Source organism: Poecile atricapillus, chromosome 1 (genome assembly GCF_030490865.1).
Source record: "Poecile atricapillus isolate bPoeAtr1 chromosome 1, bPoeAtr1.hap1, whole genome shotgun sequence".
NCBI lineage: Eukaryota > Metazoa > Chordata > Aves > Passeriformes > Paridae > Poecile > Poecile atricapillus.
Window position 1 is genome coordinate 146,912,811 of NC_081249.1, and position 21,441 is coordinate 146,934,251.

At 41.8% G+C, this 21,441-nt stretch overlaps 1 protein-coding gene across 1 annotated transcript; it reads left to right on the plus strand.

Moving 5' to 3' along the window:
• The first annotated feature begins 221 nt into the window (after positions 1-221).
• Positions 222-8,239, plus strand: SYNJ2BP (synaptojanin 2 binding protein). Its single transcript, XM_058856924.1, has 4 exons — positions 222-433; positions 4,325-4,461; positions 5,974-6,069; positions 7,573-8,239. Exons 1-4 carry the CDS (start codon positions 367-369, stop codon positions 7,711-7,713), a joined length of 441 nt encoding a protein of 146 aa, XP_058712907.1. The 5' UTR covers positions 222-366; the 3' UTR covers positions 7,714-8,239.
• The last annotated feature ends 13,202 nt before the right edge of the window (positions 8,240-21,441 follow it).

Below are 21,441 nucleotides of genomic sequence, written 5' to 3' on the forward strand. Positions count from 1 at the left end.
AAAAGCGCTGGGAACAGATCATACATACATCTCCCTTCTCTCCTACACCTACCCCAGACAACTATGGCCTACTCCTTAACTCTCCTAAGAAACCATCTCCAGCCAGGGCAGCAAGGCAGGGCCAGGCACGGATGCCGCGCAGGGGCCTGGGGGAGGTGCAGGGGCCAGGAGGACGCTGCGCCGGCTTCCCCTGGGCCCGCTGTTCTTCCGCCTCTGCCGTGAGCGCCGGCGGCGGCTCCGGGCGCCGGTGGGAGCAGCCCCGTCCCGCGGGGACTACAACTCCCAGCGCTCCGCGGCGCGGCCCGGCGGCGGCCGAGGAGGCGAGAGCGGCTGCCCCGGGAGCCGAGTTCTCCTTCAGGCCGCAGCATGAACGGCAGCGTGGCGGGCAGCGGCTTCGTCGAGGAGATCATCAGCCTCACCCGCAGACCTTCAGGTAAGGCGGGGTCGGCCTCTCCACGCCGAGTCCGCGGCGGCTCCCGGGCAGGGGCAGCCGCGCCGAGGCCTGCGCAGCCCCGGGGAGGCCGCAGCGGAAGCGCGGGGTGGCAGCGGCCGTGGCGGGCAGTGGGGCGGCGGAGGGAGGGTCCCGGCAGCGAGGATAGAGACACGGCGGCCAGAGGTGTCGGGCCCAGGGGCCTCCCCCTGGAAACAGCCGTGGCGGATACGCTGCTGCGGGAAAAGCTCGTGGCCTGCGTGAGGGAAAGCTGGCTGGGTCAGGGTCCGTCCTGTGCGGGAGCTCCGGTAGAGGCTGGTGTCCCCACGGACAGGTCGCCTCTGGTTTTCCCTGGAAGCTGTCATCTCCCGTGGAGCTGTCGCTTCCAAGTGAGGCGGCAGCCCCTGAGCGCCCAGCCGCGTTGGATACCCTGAGTAAGGGACCATTTGAAAATCACGTGCCCAGATTCTGTCCCTAGTACTGTCAGCTTGGCGTTCACTCTGCAGCGTACCTTGAGAGGCTTTGGGGTGGTGAGAGCGAGGAGCATAGGCTGGAAGGAAGAGGGAATAGGGCACTTCTTGGAGCATTTTTAGGCTTTGCTTATCGTGTTTCAGCTGAAGGTGCGCTCATGGAAACCTTGCATTTTTACAGGATTTATGGTGCCATTAAATCACACATTCAGAAGTGAGGCAAGTTGGTACAAAATGTACAGCTCTGGAGAAAAATACTGGCTATAGAGAATGGCAGGCTCCAGGAGAGCTTTTGGAGCTAGAGTTGTACTTTGGTGTATGAGGCTTTCTCTTTAATCAAAAGGAGCAGGAACGAAAATGTGGCAGCCCTTCAGTTCCGCACAACTGCTGGGTGCTGCAGCCTTGGCTCCGGGGGCTCCCCAGAAATCCCAGCACCCACCGTGTTTCCTTTCTCTGGAGTGGAGGTAGGTCCCGTGCAGGGCTGGTGTTGGTCCTGGCCCTCATGTTGGTGGTCAGAACCCAGAGGGTGTCAGCCCAGGGAGCAGCCCTTTGCCTCCCCTGCTTGCCAGATCATGCCATATTGACCTCTGGTCTGAACGCTGTGTAGCCCTCCCTGCATAGCTATGAGCTTAAGCTAATGGAGCTGTGCATGTCAGGGAAAACTGTGCCAAATTAGGCTGGTTCTTATGGGAAGGCTGTTTCCATACATCTGGGGAGCTAAAATTTAAGCAAGATGTAAGGGAATGTTAAAGGGCAGAGTTGAGAATGGTCTTGAATGTGACCACTGTGATTTCAGTTTTGATTACCATGAGGAGCATATGTCCAGCCATTGAGATGGGCTGTGCATCTTTAGATTTAGGGTTTTTACTAGGTTACTTGATTTGAAGGTCCTACAGCCCTTTATGGCCTCGATGCACTTACCGTGTGAATTATTACTCATTTCTATGGAAGGAACAAAACACTGTTATCTGTGATGTACTGTAATCTCTTGGAGTTTTGACTGCAACTTTAAAAACAGGTCTGATGCTAAACATCTCTGGCAAAAGTTTGCATTGGTTGTGAATATATTCCCAGTGGCAGGACAGTGTATATTTATCTCTTTTCAAATTTTGTTGTGTTCAGTCTCTTATTTCCTAATCCTGCCAGTCCTGTTTTTTTTTTTAAGGCGTTTTTGAGGGACTTTTTAGTTCAGAAAGGGTAAGTGAGGGAGGTCTGCAGCCTGAGGGAGGGTCAGAAGTTTAGCCCAGAGTCTGCTTTTTAAAGCTCTGGTGTTCTGCTTCTGGTCTCTCGTAGACAAGAGATTTAGTGCTATATGCTGTCTCCCCTTGCTCCTTTTCTTCCTGCTGTGCTGTGTCTCTTTCTGTGGCTGCATGAACTGGAAGGGAGAGAATAGCAAAGAGCTTGAGGTTTGATAGGGAAGATATTTTTAGGCAGAGTGGAAATCTGAGTGCTGGAAAGGAAAGACACAGTGAAAAAGCCCTCTGAATACTTAACTTGGTCTAGCACAAGCTGCAGCCTCTTTGTCACGAAGATCTGCCTCTGCTGATGAAAGCTGTGACTCTTGATTATTCTTCCAGTCGTGGGTAAAACATTGCAATATATATATTTTTTCATATCATATCTATCTATCTGTCTATCTATCTATCTATCTATCTATCTATCTATCATCTATCTACCTATCTATTTTAGGGGTTTTATATATGAGAGAGAATCAATGTGTTCTGAGATCCTGTTTCCTTCTTTCTGGCTTTTTAATAAGTGTTGATTAAACCTTATACTTTCTGTAGTATTGATTTCCCCCTTTCCTAAGTTACAGACTTTATGACAAATAATTTTTAGGAGTGTGGACTTTTAATTATTTTTCATTTTGTGTTGAAGGGTGTATTACTGTACACAACTGGCCCTTTTTGAAATAGATATTATTCTAGTTGCTATGTCAGTATTTCTTCAATTTTCTGTCACTTTCATTTTTTTCCTCACTTGTCTGAAGCTGCCAGGAAGGGAAGGAAAAAAAAAGATGTGGCAAAATTGCTGCTAATATTTCTTTACTTCCCAGCTGTAGATGCACACTTAAAATACCATGACTCATTTTGTAAATGCTTTGATCTCCTGTGACTAATTTAAAATGCTGCTTCCCAGCAGGCATAAGGTGGTTTTACTTTCATTTGAAACTCTTCTTCCCAAGGTTTCCAGTCCCAACTTTAAGAGAAAATAAGAAAGAAAACGAAAACAAATAAATCAGTCTGGCTGAACGTGGGCAGAACTTGCCCTCAGCTGTTCTTGACAATAACTTTTGGATGACTGGTTTATGTCAGAAAAAAAAGTTGGTTTTTTTTTTTCCATTTACTTTGATTGTGTATTTGATTTCTTTTTTTCTTTTTCCTTAGCTCTTCTTTCTTTTTTCATTGTAAGCCTCTTAGGGAATCTTTCCTGTCCCTTGTCATGCATTTTTATTTGGAGAGAAACTTAGCTGCATGTACAGTGGGGAATGTGCTCTTGTAATCTCTGGGTTTCTGGACTTTAGATTCAATTTATTCTTCTGGGTTTCAATGAAACAAGAAGTCTTAACTTTAATCCAGAAGCTGGATCCAGCTAGATATCTGTAACTGAGGCTTCCTTTAAAGAATAATACAAAATGGCAAAAATGTGAAGGTGACATCAGTTCTAATAAATGTATGTGTATTCCTTTCTGTTTTGCACTAAATCTGCAAACTTTTTCTTTATTTCCTGTCATGTTTGAATTAATGAAACAGAACAAAGTGATTGTGTACAATTTGAAGTAGCTTTGTGTAGCCTAATCGTATTCTTGGAGGCAAACCACGTTACACATCCAGCTCCTGAGAACTGGAAGGGGAGCCCTCTGAGCTCTGGGTGCCCTCAAGCTGGTAGCACAGTTCTCCTTGCCTGTTTCCTCATCTGTAGACAGGGTCTAATGCTCCTTGCCTTTCCTTACCCTCTTTCCCAGCTCACAAAACACTTGTCAGAGGTGATTTCTTGTAGCTCAAAGGTAGTGATTTACTATAACCTCATGTGAAATACAGAATACTTTCACTTTCTTTCATATTGTGCTGAAGAAGTATATTCCTGCTGAGGGCTGAATCAGCCTCTCAGAAATGACAGCATGCCCCTCAGTATTCCCCAGCACCCACTGGAACAGCTCACAGATGTTTTGTGTAATGAAACGTCTGGGGTCCTCAGGCATTTAGTGTCTCTCCTCTGCTTTCAAGACCAGTTTGATGAGAATAACTTTTCTGGACAATGGAAAGGTTGTTGGAAAGGGTGATGCATATTTGTGTGCTGTGACTTTTTGTATGGTGGAGACAGGAAGACAACATGGGAGGTTGCAGTCCCCAGCAAACAAGACAGCAAGAATGTTTGAAGCTTTGAGCTTTTTCTCATCAGCTTTCTCTTTGGCTTACCTTAGGGTTGGGCTTCAACATTGTTGGTGGGACTGATCAGCAGTACATTGCCAATGACAACAGCATCTATGTCAGCTGGATCAAAAAGGATGGGGCAGCTTACCTTGATGGCCGATTACAAGAAGGAGATAAAATTTTAGCGGTAAGCCCTTTCTTCTGTTGTCCCCTGTGTTCTGGATCGGTGTTGTGAAGTGAGAGGCAGGTTTTCCATCACAGGGCATAGAGAAGAAGGATGTGGTGACTGAATTAGATGATCAAACAAACTCCATAGAGGAGTTGTCTTGAGGATCTGGGGAGAGCTCTGAGCACTAGGGAGGTGAGTGCCTCTACACATGGGCTTATCTCTTCTGCCTTCTTGATTTGCCACAGCTCTGTGGTGCTGTGCTTTTGTTTCCTCTGTGACTTGCCTCCTTAAGGTTTTAGATCCATCAGACCTTCCCTTGCTTACAGTGGATTATCATTTATGCATGTGTAAATAAAGGTTTTCCCCCTCTTCAGTTTCCATTTTTTGACTGGTAATCGATGATTTCTGATCCTTCTGCACAAGGGGATTTTTAAACTATAAAACTTCTGGGCTATAATATTCTTCTCTTCATTTCAGCTCCTCAAGAATAACATAGGCTGCTTCTCCTTTTAGAAAATCGTTTTCAAGTGTCTGATGTTTACACCCACTGGTTCTTCAGATAGCTGGCAATCATGCAACAAACAAGCTTTACAAAGTGATGGGTGAAGAAGCAGCCTCTCCTAGTATGATACACAACCTTTTTGTACTCCCTAATTTTATTATATACTTGCTTATTATGTTCCACATGTGATCTTTTTTAGTCTCTATAGACTACCTTGCACTAATTGGAGCCTATTATTGATCCAGAAAGAGATATTAAGCTAAACAGAGAATATTCTCTTCTTCCTTGCACTTGTTTGTTTCCCCAAACACACGTACTTCTGTTTGGGGTGTCTAAATATAGAAAAGGGAGGCACTGGACCTGATCTTAGGGGATACAATTAGGGGTAATGGGGGTGAAAATGAAAAATTAGGATGAATTCACTCAACAAATGAAATCAAGTGGGTTATAAAACCCTGTGCCATGATATATTATTTTAAAATAAGAAAAATTCCAACACTTGCAAGTGGATGCCAATAAGTATGTAAGTAAACTTTTTTTGGTTGGTTTTGCTACATCTGTGTGCTTATAGGAGTGTGTTTACAACACTCTCCCAAATAGAAACGTTTCAAAGGTGCACCAGTAGAGGAAACAAGGGAAGAGACTCAAAATAATAATTTGCTGCAGCTGCTCTTTTATGTTCATTACCTGTCAGAATCACACCTTTGATTTGTTTCCAGTAAAGCAACAGCATTAGAAGCTGCTATTGACACAACTGTGGTCTTTTATTCTTATTTTGGTTCCAGGTAGTTTTTTTCAGTAGCTCTATGTTTTTGCTTGGAGTTTGTCATGTTCTGTCTCAACATATAAAAATAGATCGTAATATTAATTAATTAATTAGGATCTTTATGATTATAGTATCATGCCCCAAATGCAGAATTTTGTGAAACATGAAGATTTTAATGTCTTATCCTTCCTATGTTAGCCTGCATCATTAATAATTTGTTTTTTACCTTCAGCATCTGGTTCTCCTTTTCTTTTTTCGCTAGATCAATGGCAAAGACTTGAAGGATTTGCGGCACAAGGATGCTGTGGAACTGTTCAGGAATGCAGGCTATTACGTGTCTCTGAAAATTCAGCGCAGGGTATGTTTTGCCTGTTTCTTAAGGTTATTTCTGGCTCTGTTTAGACTGGTTTCTATGACTGATGGCTATTTCATGATGAAGAAGAGTACTGTCTCCAGGTGCTCAGTGTGATATGTGCATATAGAAATTCTGTTTTATCTATGACCTTCTCTCATTGCCTCAGCTGTTATTGTCTCTGTATTACTTTGTATTATTGAAAAGGTGGGTTTGGAGATGTCCCCAGGTCTTTGTTTTGCTGGAGTGTGTTGTGTTTGCTCAGTGGTCTCCTTGCTCAGAGGTAATGGTTTGTGTGTGAAGACAGAATCTCAAGTTGCCCAGTTTTATTTCAGTGGCCAACATCTTATTGGAGACAGAACTCCAGTTCTTCTTTTTTTAAAACTTCTGTTTTAGAGGCCATCACTCATGTTGGTGTTGAAATGTGTGTGCAGCCCAGCAGTACAAGACAGATGTTGAGGTGCTGGAGCGAGTCCAGAGGAGGGGAATAAAACAGGTGAAGGGTCTGCAGCACAAGTCTGAGGGAGGAGCAGCTGAGGGAGCTGGGGGTCTTTAGCCTGGAGAAAAGGAAGCTCAAGGGAGACCTTACCACTCTCTACAACCACCTGGAAGGAGGCTGTAGCCAGGTGGGGGCTGGCCTCTTCTCCCAGGCAACAAGTGACAGCACAAATGGAGACTTCCTCAAGTTGCATAATGTTCAAAATTATTGAAGCGGAAGTTTAGATTGGGTGTTAGAAATTTCTTCACTGAGAGGGTTGTCATGCAGTGGAACGGGCTGCTGAGGGAAGTGCTTGAGTCACTGTCCCTGAAGACATTTAAAAAATGTGCAGATGTGGCACTTAGTTTAATGGTAAGCGTGGCCATGCTGGGTTAGCAGTTGGACTTGGTAATCTAAGAGTTCTTTCCATCATAAATGATTTTACAATAATAGGAAATATGGACTACTATAGTTTAAATATACTGGCACCATTTTACATGTTAAAAGAGATGAACCCTTAATCTCAATTCAATCAATTCCCAAACGGAAGTTGACAAAAGAAATACTGATCTATCCAAAGCATGTTGGTGGGGAGAGGTGGCTTGAGATTCCTTTTCTACTCCCTTAACTAAGGAGTAAGTCTTCTGGACCAGTGTATAAGGCAGATAAGAAAACCAGAGAGAAGTATTGATGTCTTTTTCCTGGTAAAGAGAGCAGGAGATGGTGTGGTGGCAAGTGCGTCAAGGGGTTACTGGGTATGTGTGTCATTTCTTCTGCTGTATGAGGTGTGTCCTGTTCCACTTGAGTCCTGGTTTAGAAAGTGGCAGAGAAACATGAGGGTGCCTGGTAGTGACTGGGTACCCTGCATTGAAGTTCAGTCCATTCTAAGCTGTTTTAACCCTCCTGTGCATGGGGTCTGCAGGTACCTGGGGAAACTAGTTTCGACATTCCTACAGAACCACCTGGTCCAGACACAGAGCTGGGGACTCTCTTGTTATGGGTTTTACATAAATAATTTTTTTTTCTTGTAGTTGCAGCCACAGAATGGCCCTGTGGCTCATCGAGGAGATGGAGAATCAGGTGGGCTTCCTCTGGCAGCCATTCTTGTGCCAGGCCTGGCGCTTGCCGCAACAGCAGTCTGGATCTTGCTGAGGTATCGACAGCGGATGTGAAGAGTTCGTGTCTGGGATATCACTGCGTACTTTACACAGCTATGATGTAATTTAAAGATAGAGAATCAACGATCTTGTCACAGACTGATGCCAAAAAGGATCATTGCCTATCATCAAAGTTGCTGCTGATGTTCGTATATATTGATTTTTTTGCAGGGTGGATAGAAGCAGAGAGGAAAAAGGGAAGGGAGAGGACTGTGTTTATGTAAAGAGTGGGATAGCTGTAGTTTTTGATAAATCTGAGGAGGTTTTGCCATCCTCCTCTGTTTTGCACCATGAACTTTCAAACACACTCATCTATTCCACATTTTAAGATCTAACTTTTGGTTAAAGGGAGTGGGAGTTGGGGTGGTTTTAAATCAGAAACATTTTCTAGAGGCTTTGCCTTGTTTCCACAGAATTTTCTCTGGAATCTTATGAATTCTGTCTGAACCGTGAATAAAAAGAAGCAATGCAAAGGGTATATTATTTTTTCCCATTGAAGTTTTGTTGGTTGTTGCTAAATAAATGCCTTAAATGTGTAAAATCTGATCTGTGATTTTGCAGGTAAAATCTTCAGTATAGCTGCTGATTTAACAGCAATATACAGTATTGGTGATGTATTTTGGCAGTTGTGGAAAGATAGAAGACATCCTGCAGCTAGAACAAGATTTTGATTGTCAAAATGATTGCTCATTTTTGGGTCAGGGTTGAAAGAGAAAGCTTTCCATAAAATGGTAGCATACTGGAGAGAGACAAGCAGACAACTGAATCACAAGGATAAGTGGTAGCAAGAGATTTGGGCATGCTGAAGCTGCAGACGAGTCTTTAAATTAGTAGTGAAGCAATAGTTCCTCCATTCATTGATCATTCAACCCACATCAAGTGGGTTGAAGTCTGCATCTCTCAGGTTAGAGGTCTGTTTTGGGGGTTATTTTTTGCACAGGGAATACTTCAGATAGTTTTCTGTAGCAGCTAATTTGCTCTCTGCAGTCAGGAGATTCTTAAGATGATTGAAAGGGAGAAGCTGAGAGCAGGCTGGGATTGTCCTGGCTTTTGCTTGTTTGTGAAGAGCTACATGATGTTCAGGAGATAGGCTGTCAGCTTTAAGCCAGGGTAAAGCCTAGCAGGTAAAACTAGAGGGAAGAGACCCTCCTCTGGAAAATATATGGCTGAATTTACCTGCAGGGTCTCATCTCCTCACTGTGATTTGAATAGTTTTAAATGCCCCAGCTGACAGGAGCTCTGTGGGGTAAGACCTGTTTCTCTTGTCTCCAAGAAATCAATGTGTTTTGTTGTTTTTGAAAAGCAAAATGTATGGTCTGGTCTGTATGATGCCAAAGAAGAGATCACATATGCAATATATGTTTTCAAAGAAAAACTGATGTCTTGGTGCTTTACTTGTCTGTATTCTCTATTATTCTCATAGGACACTGCTGATATATTTGAAATTATGTTTGATCAGGGCTGAGTTCATGCTGTCTGCCGGAGATAGATGTGGTTATGCTGTTGAATTATGTTTAGGCATTCCTAAATCACCTTGGAGTTTCAGAGCGCTTGGATCGCGTGAAATCTTGCTTTGGCCTATAGACTGCTCTAGTGTAAGGAGAAGTTGAAACAGGAGGAATTTTGCTCTATGTTCTGTGGGGACTTCGGGAACATTATTGATGTTGACTGGCCTGGGCTAAGGCATGCAGTGACTTGCCTTGGCCTGCAAACCAGTTGTGCCTGATAGCAGAAGGGCTGCTGTGTAGACAGATCTTCGCAGATACAACATGAACCAGCTTGTTTGTCACCTGCTCTGAAGATTTGGCTGTGGAGTCCATGTGCAACACATATGTGTATTAAGATGGATGATTAGAAATTGCTGCTCTTGTATCACAGCCTTCAGAGTAAAGATGCAGACATCAAGAAAATGGCCTATCTTGTTAGACTTTGCCTGAGTTGAGTTTCTGTGATGAGAAGGAGTATGTGGAACAGGCTAGGAGGATGAGAATCTGTGGAAGGTAATGGTTGGTTTTAGTCATTGCCTGTTGAAGTAAGAAAGTAAAACCTTTGGGATTTTTTGTTTATTTAACCTTTCAGCTTTGGGACTTGGATACTGTTCAGACATGGTTGCCATTTGTATTGCAGGCAGTTTATTAGGGAGGGGGAGGGTTATATACAGTGCTCAGATAATTGACATGGCTTATTAAAAAGGAAAAGGCCCTTCTGGTGCATAGTGTTCACAATTATTGAACTGCCACTCGGTAGCTTTTTCAGAAATCTGGGTAGTAGTTTCTACTCAGGATTCAAACCATCCAGTCTAAAAGTGAGTTACACCTTTGTGTACCTCTCTGGTACACAATCCCGTTTCTAATCCCTAGCCACCTTTTGTCCCATTTATTGACAAAACCCAAGTGGAAAATACCTCAGCCCCAACTCTCCTATGAACTATGGCTCGTACTACTTTCAGCAACTGGACTGTCTTACCTAACCTTTCCATGTTTTCCAAAGTATTTTCCACCGAGTATTTTCTGAAGCCTTGAGTTTCATCTTTGCACTAGATGCTGTATATACATTTTCTGTCGTTGTAGAAGAAGCAAATTTTAAAAAATCTAATGAGGACAGCTTGTAAATACAAGTGATCAGAGAGAGTTTTACCTTTTGTTACAACTTAAATCTCTAGGTTTTTAAAAAAAATGTTGAAATCCTGAAGACAAACAAAAAGCATCCTAGTAGTTTATGTTTGTTTTAAGAACTCATTTACCATTAATACTGAGGGCAACTGAAACTCTTAAATGCTCATGTTTCTCTCCTCATTTATTCCCTCAAATGTATTGTGAACGTGCTGAAAATGGATTTTCAGGTCCATAATTTAAAGACTAGTTTGACTAAGTAAGTCTAGTTTTACTTTCTGTGTATCCTAGGCTTTTGTGCCTCAGTGTTCAGAATTGTATGTGCTAGTATTTTACTGGGGCATAACAGTGAGAAAGAGCAGCCAAACTTGATCTGAAGATTGGTAGATGCACTAACTTCTGGCACTTTTTAATTAACACAAACTAGAAAGGAGTGTGTGGGAGGGAGAGGTGTCTTTCTTTCAGTTTGCCTTTAGGTTCCAACAACTGGTTTGTTAGGTTATTCAGTGCTGGATTAAAGAGGCCTTTAATAACTGATAGTCCCTCCCTTTGAGGGGATTTAAGTGTTGTAATTGCCTTACCTCTCCCATTATTTTTAAGAAATTAAGCCAACTGAGCCCTTTCAGATTCTCTCTGTAGGGTACTTTATCTCTTTTAGTAGTTTTTGTGGTTCTGTGTACCCTTTACAGTTTCTGTATTGCTTTGGAAAATCCAGGCACTCCAACCACATGGGAGTCCCACTGTTGACCATGCCAATGCTCCATACTAGGAGTTCTTAATACCATGTTTGTCTGCAAACTTTAATTATTTTTTTTAAGATACAGGTAAGTACAGAACACATTTAAGTCAGCTCTCAAGAGCTTGCTTTTTATTAACTAGCTTTTACAAGTCTCTTAGGAGTAGCATACACCTTTGGCCTTCTTCATGTGCTGCCTGAAGTGCCCCAAGGAATCTGTAAAAAAACACCCATGAGGGGTAACTTCTCCTAGTTAATAGGTCAAAAGAGTGATTCCATTTGGTCGTAGTGTGACACTAGAAACAAGTGTTAAGTGCTTGTATATTCCAGCTTCTGGATCCTTGTCCATACCCAATGTGGCCTGCCTGCTGTGGGGGAAGGTGTCTGACTTGGTATTTTGCTGAATGACTGCACCCCCTCTTTGCATTGGCTGTGCACTGACCAGCCAAGATTACTGTCTCTCTGGCTTGTCTGCTGTATTATTTACCAGCCCACTCTCATTAGCAGTACTGGTTTTGTCTTCTGCTAGATCATCAGCAAAAATAGTGAATGGAGTTTTGTACAGGGGCAACTTCCCCCATGGTTATGAGTATTCAGTAGCTGTGCACACCTCCTGATTTTTGGATTCTTTGTCTGTTTGTCTGTTTAATTTGGATTCGGTGTTTGTCTGATGCATTTTTATAGTGTATGGCATTGATTTTTTAAAAAATGCATGTATTATTTTTTTCAGCATGTTGCATAGTATTATGTCTGAGTGGTAAGTAAACTTCATCTGTTCTCTTGCTGGAAGAAGCTGATACAAGGGTAAGAATTAGGTCAGGTGAGCTTTATGAGCCAGTCGTTTTCCCTATCCTCTTTCCTACTTTGTTGATGTGGGCTTATGGAAGTTATTTTTCTCTACTTATGTTGAAGGAAAGAACAGATAACTTATTAATGGGACAGTGTCCCCCAGGCTGGGGGCCCAAAGGTAGGCTTAAACAAAGAATTCTGAAGGAGGGCCATGACTATACCCTTGTCCTCAGGGTTTGTCTCATGGTACTTGAGGCAGACTCATGCTACATACATGCTGCCATGCGTGGTACATGGCATCTCTTTAGCTCTGAAGAGGTGCAACTGATGGAGACTTCAGGCCTTTCAAATCTTCCTTCAAGAAAGGGCCACATGCTATGAGAACATACACAATGAAGAGCAGTGTTGAGCAGACTCAAAACAGCTTTCCCTGTCATATTTGACAGCTTTTGTCCTTGCTGGTGCAACTGTAACTGATCATGGGCAAACTTCGCTGCAGAGTGACTGAATATTTCTTACCTGGCTGCCCAAACCAACTTCCCTAGGCTGAAACTCTTAGTAAGGAAGAGTAAGTGTGAGGTTTATGCAGGGTAATTATTCAAAGCAGTGTGTGAATGATGGCAGATTGTTCACCAAGCTGGTATGCTCATGTTTGTGTCCAAGTCTTCCAGCCATGTTTCCATTTGGTAAAGTTCTCTTTCCTCTCATCTCTCTTTACTGCCTCTCAGCAGCCTAGCATTTGTGCCTGGCTTGCATTTGTTTGCTACGACACAAAAGCAATTGTTACAGAAAAATTGCCACTTTTTCTCTGTGTCAGCAAGTACTGATACTTGTTAATTCCACTGTGTTCTCTCATTTGCTTTGCGCTAGCTATTGGATTTTGTGTCACTTACTCATTTTCTCTTCCATTTGGAACATGAAGGTTGGCACTTAATTCTGACTGCCCTTGTTCTGTCTGGTTTGTCAAGCGTTGGAGGACAGATCACCAGAACAGGAAGCATGAGCATGTGTGTGAGGCAGGGGAGGCTGTACAGTTAGAGCAGTAAGAGATGCTGGTCAACACTGAACTGAGCCCAAAGAAGCCCTAAGAGCTTTGCTTCATGGATGTGGAGGGTAGAAGGAAGTATCTTGCTAAGTATCAATATCTTAAGCTGGATTTCAGTTTAGGGAATGCTTCTGAAGAACTGTGTTGATGTCATGACAGCTCACAGTTTCAGGTCTGCCCTTTTTTGTCTTTTCCACATGTCTGTCTTACCTTTCCGAGTTCCTGATCATGGTGGTGCTGGGAAAATGATGTTTGCAGCTGTTAGAGCTTGGCAGTTGACCTGTATTGCATTTCCTGCTATGGGTTGGATGTGCAGGATAGACCGGTCTTAGAGCTAACCAGCCAGATGACTGTATCCAGCACTTGGGGAAAGGCAGCAGAAGCACGTCATTCTTCTGCTGGGACAGACTATTCCCAGGGAAAGCAGGGAGAAAGAAAGCAAAGGCAAGCACAGTTTCAGAAAGAAAGCTGTGTTTGTGCTGGAGATCAGGGTTGTCTGTAGATATGTGGCTAATATCTCTGGGAAAAGCTTTTTTGGGGAAATTTGAAGTGGGTGAAAAAAATAGGGCTGAAGAAAACCTGTTTGTCCTTGTTCATAGTGAGTCTGTGAGGAAAGTGTGCTCCTAAAGAAAAGAAAATCAGATCTAAAAGAAATGGATGGCTTAACCTGCTTCAGTAGGACTGCTAGGGCTGGGAGGGGGAGGTCAGGGAACACAGCTGGGGCTGTCTGATTAGACTCAGGGTTTTCTGGGAATGCAGAAGTAGCAGTGTAAGGCATAAACTGCTCTTTTTTCACCTTTGACACAGCTGCCTACTTCAGCTACCCTAACTGGCAATGAGTGCTTGATGAACCACTGAGCTGCTCTGGATATTAATAGCACAAATAGACTAGAACTTGTTTGCCTGAATCACTGGAAATTTATGGTTCACAGTTTTCAAGACAGATTGCTGATATTAATTGAAAAACATCAAGTTGTTAAACAGGAAATAGTCTAAGTTAGATGATTCTGTGGTTATTAACATTCATTCATGCAGGAAAAGGCCTGGATCCTTAAGGATGTTTTTTAAATGTAGAAAATTTGAGATATTAGCAATCTGGTGTAAAGTTGTTAGTATAGAAATTCCCTGGGGAACTAGAGACTGTATGAAACAATTACTTGCTTAATTAGTGAGATATTTGCTGTCCCACTTAAGGACATAGCCTGTATGGGAGTCCAGATGCAATACATGAAATAGTGAGTTTACAGTTACCCCAGATGGTCTTTTGCACTCATTGCTCCCCAGTGTGTTTTAGTAAACTTATAAATCACTGAAATAATAAAAAAGAATAAGAAAGGGGATAAAATAATTGTAATATTTAAGGCTTCTTTCACTTCCTTATTTTTAAATATAGCAAATATATACAAAGTTTCAGAATATTGTTCAGAAATTTAGTTATTAAAGGTGAGTAGTAATCCATGATTATATGGATGTTTTTCTTCTTTCATTGTGTAAGTAATACAATTCAAAAGGGGCTTTAGTGAGTGTCAAGACTTCATGCAGTTCTGCATATGGTCCTTCACAGACTGTTGTCAGCTGATGCACAAAAAGGTGTGCTGGTCACACATTCTGACAGCAGAGATAGTGCCTTGGGCTGTAAAATGCTCTTAGACATGGGAAGCATGCACATATCCTTGGCTTTGCCATGTTGGGGTTGCATGAGAAGGGAGCAGAAATCGGGTATGAAGTAAAGCCAGAAAAGGCTCAGAAACAAGGAGTGAGACACACTGCAGAAACCCAGCTCCTTGGCCCCTTCATCCCAATCCCTGCAGCCTTGTGGGCTTTCCAATTTCCAGCTGAGCTGTCACATGTCATATGTCTGAATTATGGCAGGAGTGTCACAAAAAGCCAGCTTGTCTGTCAGGCCAGCACTTGAAAATCACAATTCTGCAAGAAAATGTCAGTCTGGAATCCTTCTTTCTTAAATTGCTTGAATTATTTCCCTAGCAGTGGTTCAATTTTTGCCAATTAGCTATAAACCATTGGGGACCACTGTGTAGGTCAAGGATATGGTCAAGGAATCTGATCAAATTGTTAATTTTCTTCTAATATTAACTAGAAGAGAGTGAATCTGTACTGAAGTTGCACAATGCAGTGTTTTATGGGCTTCAATGCATTTTGGTCAGAGATTGAAAAAGGATGTTAGATGTTCTTGCATGGACATTTAGACATGCTGGGATGAGGAGGATAAAACCTTCTTCGTTCTGTATTCAAGCTCTCCCTGCTTTTCAAGCTTTAATTAATCTTTCCTTGAACTGCTGGTATGTCCCATTTTCGTTACTGAATTTGTTCATAGTCCATAAATACTGCCAAAAATCCTGAACGGGGGATGTAAGAGCACTGTTCAGCTGAATGTGTGGTTCTGAAGCTGTGGTAAGAAGCTGGAAAATAAACCAAACACAATCCTGCACATGGACTTGTGTGGCTGTGGTTATAAAACAAGAAAACTTGGTCAAAATGCTGCTTCAGAGAAAGCACGGTGCTACTGCTGTCTCTAAATGCTGTTTCAGATGCTGGTGTCAGAACATGTATGGCTGCTGTACAAGGTGAACAGTACAGTATGGAGATGTGGGCTGGTGTGAAAGGCCCTAATTACAGAAGATGAGCTGGAGAGGGAGAAAGGTTTGGATTACCCTGAGAATTCAACAGTTGCTGCTAAAGGACAAGGTTTGTTCTTCTGTCGGTACCTTGGAAGCATCTGTGCTGATTCTTTGCAAAGCAGGTGCTACTTGCCCAAAATGTAGCATGTTTTTTTGCATTAGGCCTTGATTTTGAAGCAGTTAAAATTAAAGGGATTTATTCTCAAAGGCTTCAGCTGAAATAGATTTTAACAGTCATGACATTTAACATTTTAGAGGCAGATTGTAGGCTGCCCTTTAACAAATGTTTTTTAACAAAACCATTCCTGATGTGGAGCCAAACAGCAGAAGATACAGAGGTTCAACATCTAGCATTGAGAAAGAACCCCCAGTGTTAAGCTGGTGTTCCCACCATGATTCGCCTGGCAGTGGGGAGAGGTGGGAGGAGAAGGAGGATGGCAGATTGTTGTCAAATGCCTGTTACTTGTCAAATGATGATCTATTTTAAAAGCACCAAAATGGAAGCTGTGGGACAGGGATGAGTTAGCAGGAGGGCAATCCAAAATTTTTGTGTTGCAAAGCTGTCCTCCTGAGATTTTGATTCAGAGAGAAACTCAGATTGCTTGATGTGCCTTTTAAAGGTATTCCATACATCTCCCATATGGATTAACTCTTAAGATGCTGAAAGTAGAATGCTTCTTTTTGAAACCAGCAGTGATGGCATATTTCTGTTATTTAACAATTGTCCAGGTAAATGCTTTGCAATGCATAGCTGCTTTAGTACTAATACTTTCCATGAGAGCGCTTGATACACTTAATCTATCTGAACATAGCTTGAAGTGTGTAGCAAAGTATGGATGAAAATAATGCAATAATAATGTGTAAATACAGAAATGACTCATGTGTACTGTCAGTGCCTGTTGAAGGTATGATCACTGAGCATTAGTGATTTGTTAGCAATTCTTGACCCATTGATTTGGTGGCAATATCAAATCAGTGCAATGTTCTTATTCTGTTATCTAAGTACACATTGGTGGTTGTTGTTTTATAGGGAAGGGTCAGACAAATGTTCCTGCAAGCTGTGAAGCACGAATGCTAAGAAGAATGTGGAGCAAAGAAAATGAGAGTTTTGTGCAGGTGGTGAAAGGGATGAGTCAGACTCAGATGTGCTAATAGCTGTTATTGATGCAGGAACTCTTTCTCAAACAGTTGTTAGTATGGTTTAAGTTTATCATTTGGGGGCCTGTGTGTTTATCCCCAGGCTTTACCAACACAGACTGTTCAAGAGCTGACACTTGTAGCCACTTGTTCACAGCTGCTTGCACACATGGCTGCATGGAGATCTCCAGCAAGATGATTTATGCCAGAATCAGGAACTGGCTGTACTGTTTTCCCTTGGCTAAGAGGATACATGTCAATTATTGAAATAACCTTAAAATGGGAAGAAGAGGGCAGAGAATAGAGCTTTAATATTTCATCCAGCACATCTTTAGCTTTAAAAACCATAATAAGTGGCACACTAGAAGTGTCTAGTTACATACAGCAAGAGGAAATTCTGCCCATCAGTGGAGCTATCTGTGTCAGAGAGAGGATGTTCTTCTTGCTTTCACTTCTTTCACTGCCTAAACAGTTCCACACTTTTAGAAGAGCTTGCATTGATTGTGCTTCTTTCAGGATGATATTAATGAATATTTGCATGGTAGGGACAATTCCAAACAAGGAAACTGTCCAAATGTCATACAAATTCAAATATGCATTTTGTTTGGAGTGGAGACAATGCCATAGCTCTCTAAACGATAGTTCACAGGCACCAACTATTTTCTAGGAATCTGCTCTTTATCCAAATCCCTGCTGTTTTTTGATTTGCAGACCTGTTGAAGTCCTGTCCCCTGTCTGAATGGAAGGAACCTTCACACAGATAACTTTGCCTCTGGTCAGCTGTTGCAAAAGGTGCCTCAGATGGTTATAGGAACTTGGGGAAAGGCACAACTACCCAATAAGAATGAAGATCTGCTCTCAAGTGGAAAGAGATTTGACTGTGACCCATAGCAACTGTGTCTGGCCACAAGTCCTGCTACAATAGCAGCCTTAGAATACTGAAGTAATGTAAGAGTCATCAATATGAAATACATATTTAGGTGCTCTTTTGCCCATTAGTAGCACAACCTATAAAAACACACCATGAAGATCTAGAGCTTCTGATGTCTTTTAGGCAAGAATGTGGCTTCATAAGACAAGACAAACTGTATTTTAGTACCCCTTTCATGAAACTGCTTTTCTGACTGTAGAGGTGTAAATTTTTATCTGAAATGAAAAATGAAATTTGGCTTCTAGCTTTTCTATCAGGGAAATGCCGCAGCATTTGGCTTCCCAAATGGTTCTTTATTACAATCCTTGCTATTGACAGTATAAAACTGCTTTGCATTCTCTGGATATTAATGAGAAAGCCTTATCAAACCTCTTGGATATTTGAAAAATTTTTCATCAGGGAGAGCTAGTGGTTGAACTAGATAGCTGATACTCTCTACTAGACTAGAGGCATAGCAGAAGGGAAAATTAAGTCACTAACTAGAAAACCTGCTAAGATATTTTTATATTTTAAGCTTGTCAGGTAAAAGGCATCACTTCCCTGTATAAAATTTACATGATGATACAACTTAAAATATTGTTATTGTTATTTTACTGCTGGTCTTCTCCTCCATTTCACAGATTTTAACAAAATACATCCAGGTATTAAAGGTTGATGGAGACTGCTGTTGACCTTCTGTCATTGAGGGAAAATTGTTCATTTATTCCCCTTTTTCTGCCCTCAGTTATGGGTCAGAATAATCAAATTTTACTTCTTGCAACTCAAATAAAAATTATTCATTACTGCACCATGAGGAACTTCACTAGATACCTCTGAAAAAATAGGTGTTGTTCCCTCATTCTTTCCTGATAAATGTTTTATTGATAAAATCAAAGATTGACAATAGAGGATGCTTTTTCTTTGTACCATAATCCTGGGTGTCTTCAGGATTCTGCTTTCTAGGAGCCATTCAGCTGATCTATTTAGAAAGTGTGCAAGGTTTAACTTGCCCAGATTATTATCGGAACCTTTTGAAATTAGGTAAAGCAAGCTCGTTATCCAGTTCTCTGGAAGAATTGCTGCTCTTAATAAGGCTGCATGTTTTAACTGTGTATCTAGTCACTTAAAAGTTCAAAATCTAGGCCTCACCCTTTGCTGCACACACTCCAAATCCCTTTGGGTTGTTAATGCTAAAGAACATGATAATAGAATTAGGAGTCTTTGATGTTACCTTCTAATTAAAAAAAAACAAAACAAACCAACTATTTAAGGTCTTTTTCTCATCTAGTGCAGCAGGCAGTGTTTGTGCTTCCTCCTTGTCTCTTTCAAGGAGTTACCCAGATCTCACCCCAACACTCCCTCCCTGAATTGTTCTTCAATATCTGCTTATTCTGTCAGGTTTTTCCTTTCTTCTCCTACTCTCCTGGTTCTTGTGATGTTTCTCCTGACTCATCTCTCACTCTCCTGCAGCTCTGTATGTGCAGCCCTCTACCAAAAGCAATATAAGCCCTAGCCCCTTTTTGAGAGTGCCTGAGTAACCCCAGAAATGCCTTTGTTTTGGACAGTGATGTATGTTCATGTTTGGAATGCAGACTGCTAATGTCTTTCAGAGAGCATATTAAATAATTCCTAGCTTTTCTACTAGTTTCAATATGTACTATGTTGATTATGACAGATTCTTACCTGTGTTATCAAACTTCAAGTCAACTAAACTTCCGCACATGGAGATAGGCTTCAGGGTGCTGATGTGGCTGGTGATGTGTCATTGAATGCAAAGATTGTTCCAGAGAGAGCTCTAGTGTCTCCTTCTGCAGGTGAGCTCTGGGTAGAGTCTTGTTTTGCTCCTCCATGAACTTCAAGTTTTCCTATTCCTTCACCACTCAAATTTATTGGAAATGAAAGTAAGATTCTTTCTGCTTACAGTTCCCCAGATTGCTTCCTGTGCCTTTTTGTAACAATATGGTGTTTTCTATGCTCCTGTACTCCAGAGCAGAAACTGATCTTAAGAGATGGTATGATTTTTGGTTGAGGTGCCAATTGAAAGCTGTACTAACTCTCTAGTCTTTTTGCTGATACTTTGCAGGTCAGAAGAGTGCCAACCCAAAAGGCTGCCTCTGGAAGGAGTTTCTGCGTAAGGGACTCATCTGGGAAGATGTCAGTGCTCAGCTCATTGAAGAGTCATGGACTGGGTTGTGCCTCCCACAAACTCTGAAGGTGTACAGTTGTCAGAGCCAGTCCTTTAAAGATGATAGCACTGAGAAAGACTCAGGAAGGAGTGATCTATTAGTATTGCAGTGAAGCAAGTGGAAGATCTCCCAACAGGTAGTGAATTGTTTTCTGGGACAATTTAATAAAGCTATACTGACCCTATAGTGTTGAGGGAGTAATACATGTATCCCTTAGAGGCAGTTATCTTATTTCTGTGGAGAACCATGTAATTAGTGGTGTTCTAACAGCTGCTTTCCATTTCCATGTTGTTCACCCTTGTATCTTGTTCAGAACTGAAGATCACTTAAAGATATTAGCAGATAAGGTTCTTTTATCCACAAAATGTCCTTTCCTTTCCTTGGCTTTATCTTTCCCTCTTTCAAGCATCAACTGTTATGGCAACAAGAAGGTCAGAGGCAAATAAGCAGCTGGTAGTCTTCCTAATGGGCAGAAACATAGGCTGGAATCCCTCCTGAATTTAACAGCACCATGGTAGAACTGCAGTAGCATTGCTAACAGTGGCATGGAGTGCATCGCAGGGTATCTGGATTTAATGAGGTGAAATACTGCTCATGCTAAACCTTCTGCCAAAGCTGAACACTGTGATGCATGCAGATGCAGAAGATATAGTTTAAGGTTTTAGAATGGCTTTCCCTATTTATTTGTTTTTCAGAACAAAATGATAGAACATGGTTTGGGCTGCAAAAGGTGGTCTGACTTAGTTGCTTACTTGTTGATTCTGGACTACTTCAGGAAGAGAAAAAGAGGGACACCGTGGTTGCCTCTCTTAATCTGGCTTTAATGCAATGCCCTTCTTTTAGCCTTGCAGTTTTTCCACAAATGAGAGGAAGTGTCTGTGTGGGGAAGTAGGTTTGACAACTATGGAATTAAATACTGGTGTTCCAGAGTTTAATTTCCAGTATATTTGTATTTAAAACCCACTGCTGTTGGTTGGTGTCTTTTGTTGGACCCTTACTCTGCGGACTGTTTTTCTATTAACGTACATTTATTATGTTTGGATCCATACATTTTTGGCTGCTGAAAATTTCCTTAGCTCAGATAGTTGCCAGTTATAGGATAAAAAGAGGTCATTTTACAATCAATTTCCAATGAAGTGACAGTGGTTGGTAGTTTACCTTTATTTGACCACATATTTAAATTATGCAGATTTACCAGGTCCAGTGTGACAGATTCATTCTTGATGTGTTTGAAAGGCTGAATGTCCATAGATGTCTGTGAATGGAGGTGAATACAAATTTCAGATCTCTTACTCTCTTGAACTTCGATTGAAATGTCAATCTGGACTCCATTGCTTGGCATCATCTGCTTATTAACTTGAAATGAATCCAGAGTTTAAACACTCTCCATGCTTCAGGGCAGTTCAAATTTGAATTTCAAGGAGGAAGGAGGATTTGGAGGTAGATAGGAGGAAAGCCAGTGGGGTTCCCTAATTACTAAATGTATTTTAATTAAGTGGAGTAGAGCTGCACAAATTTGATAATCTGAGTTCCTCTTCAGATTGTTGTTGTCTCTTTGGAAATACCTACACTGGTAGTGCTTCCTTCTCACAGCACCACAGTTGTGAGAGCCACTTTATCCTGTCATTTTTGATGGAAGTTAAACAGGAGTGATAGTATTTCAAGGCTGTCACTTCTGGCTGGCAACTA

Excerpts from the sequence above, each read along its gene's own strand:
- SYNJ2BP (XM_058856924.1), top strand. The coding sequence starts at position 367 with ATGAACGGCAGCGTGGCGGGCAGCGGCTTCGTCGAGGAGATCATCAGC. Across the intron at positions 434-4,324 it reads CCTCACCCGCAGACCTTCAG|GGTTGGGCTTCAACATTGTT; the intron begins GTAAGGCGGGGT and ends GGCTTACCTTAG. Across the intron at positions 4,462-5,973 it reads AAGGAGATAAAATTTTAGCG|ATCAATGGCAAAGACTTGAA; the intron begins GTAAGCCCTTTC and ends TTTTTTCGCTAG.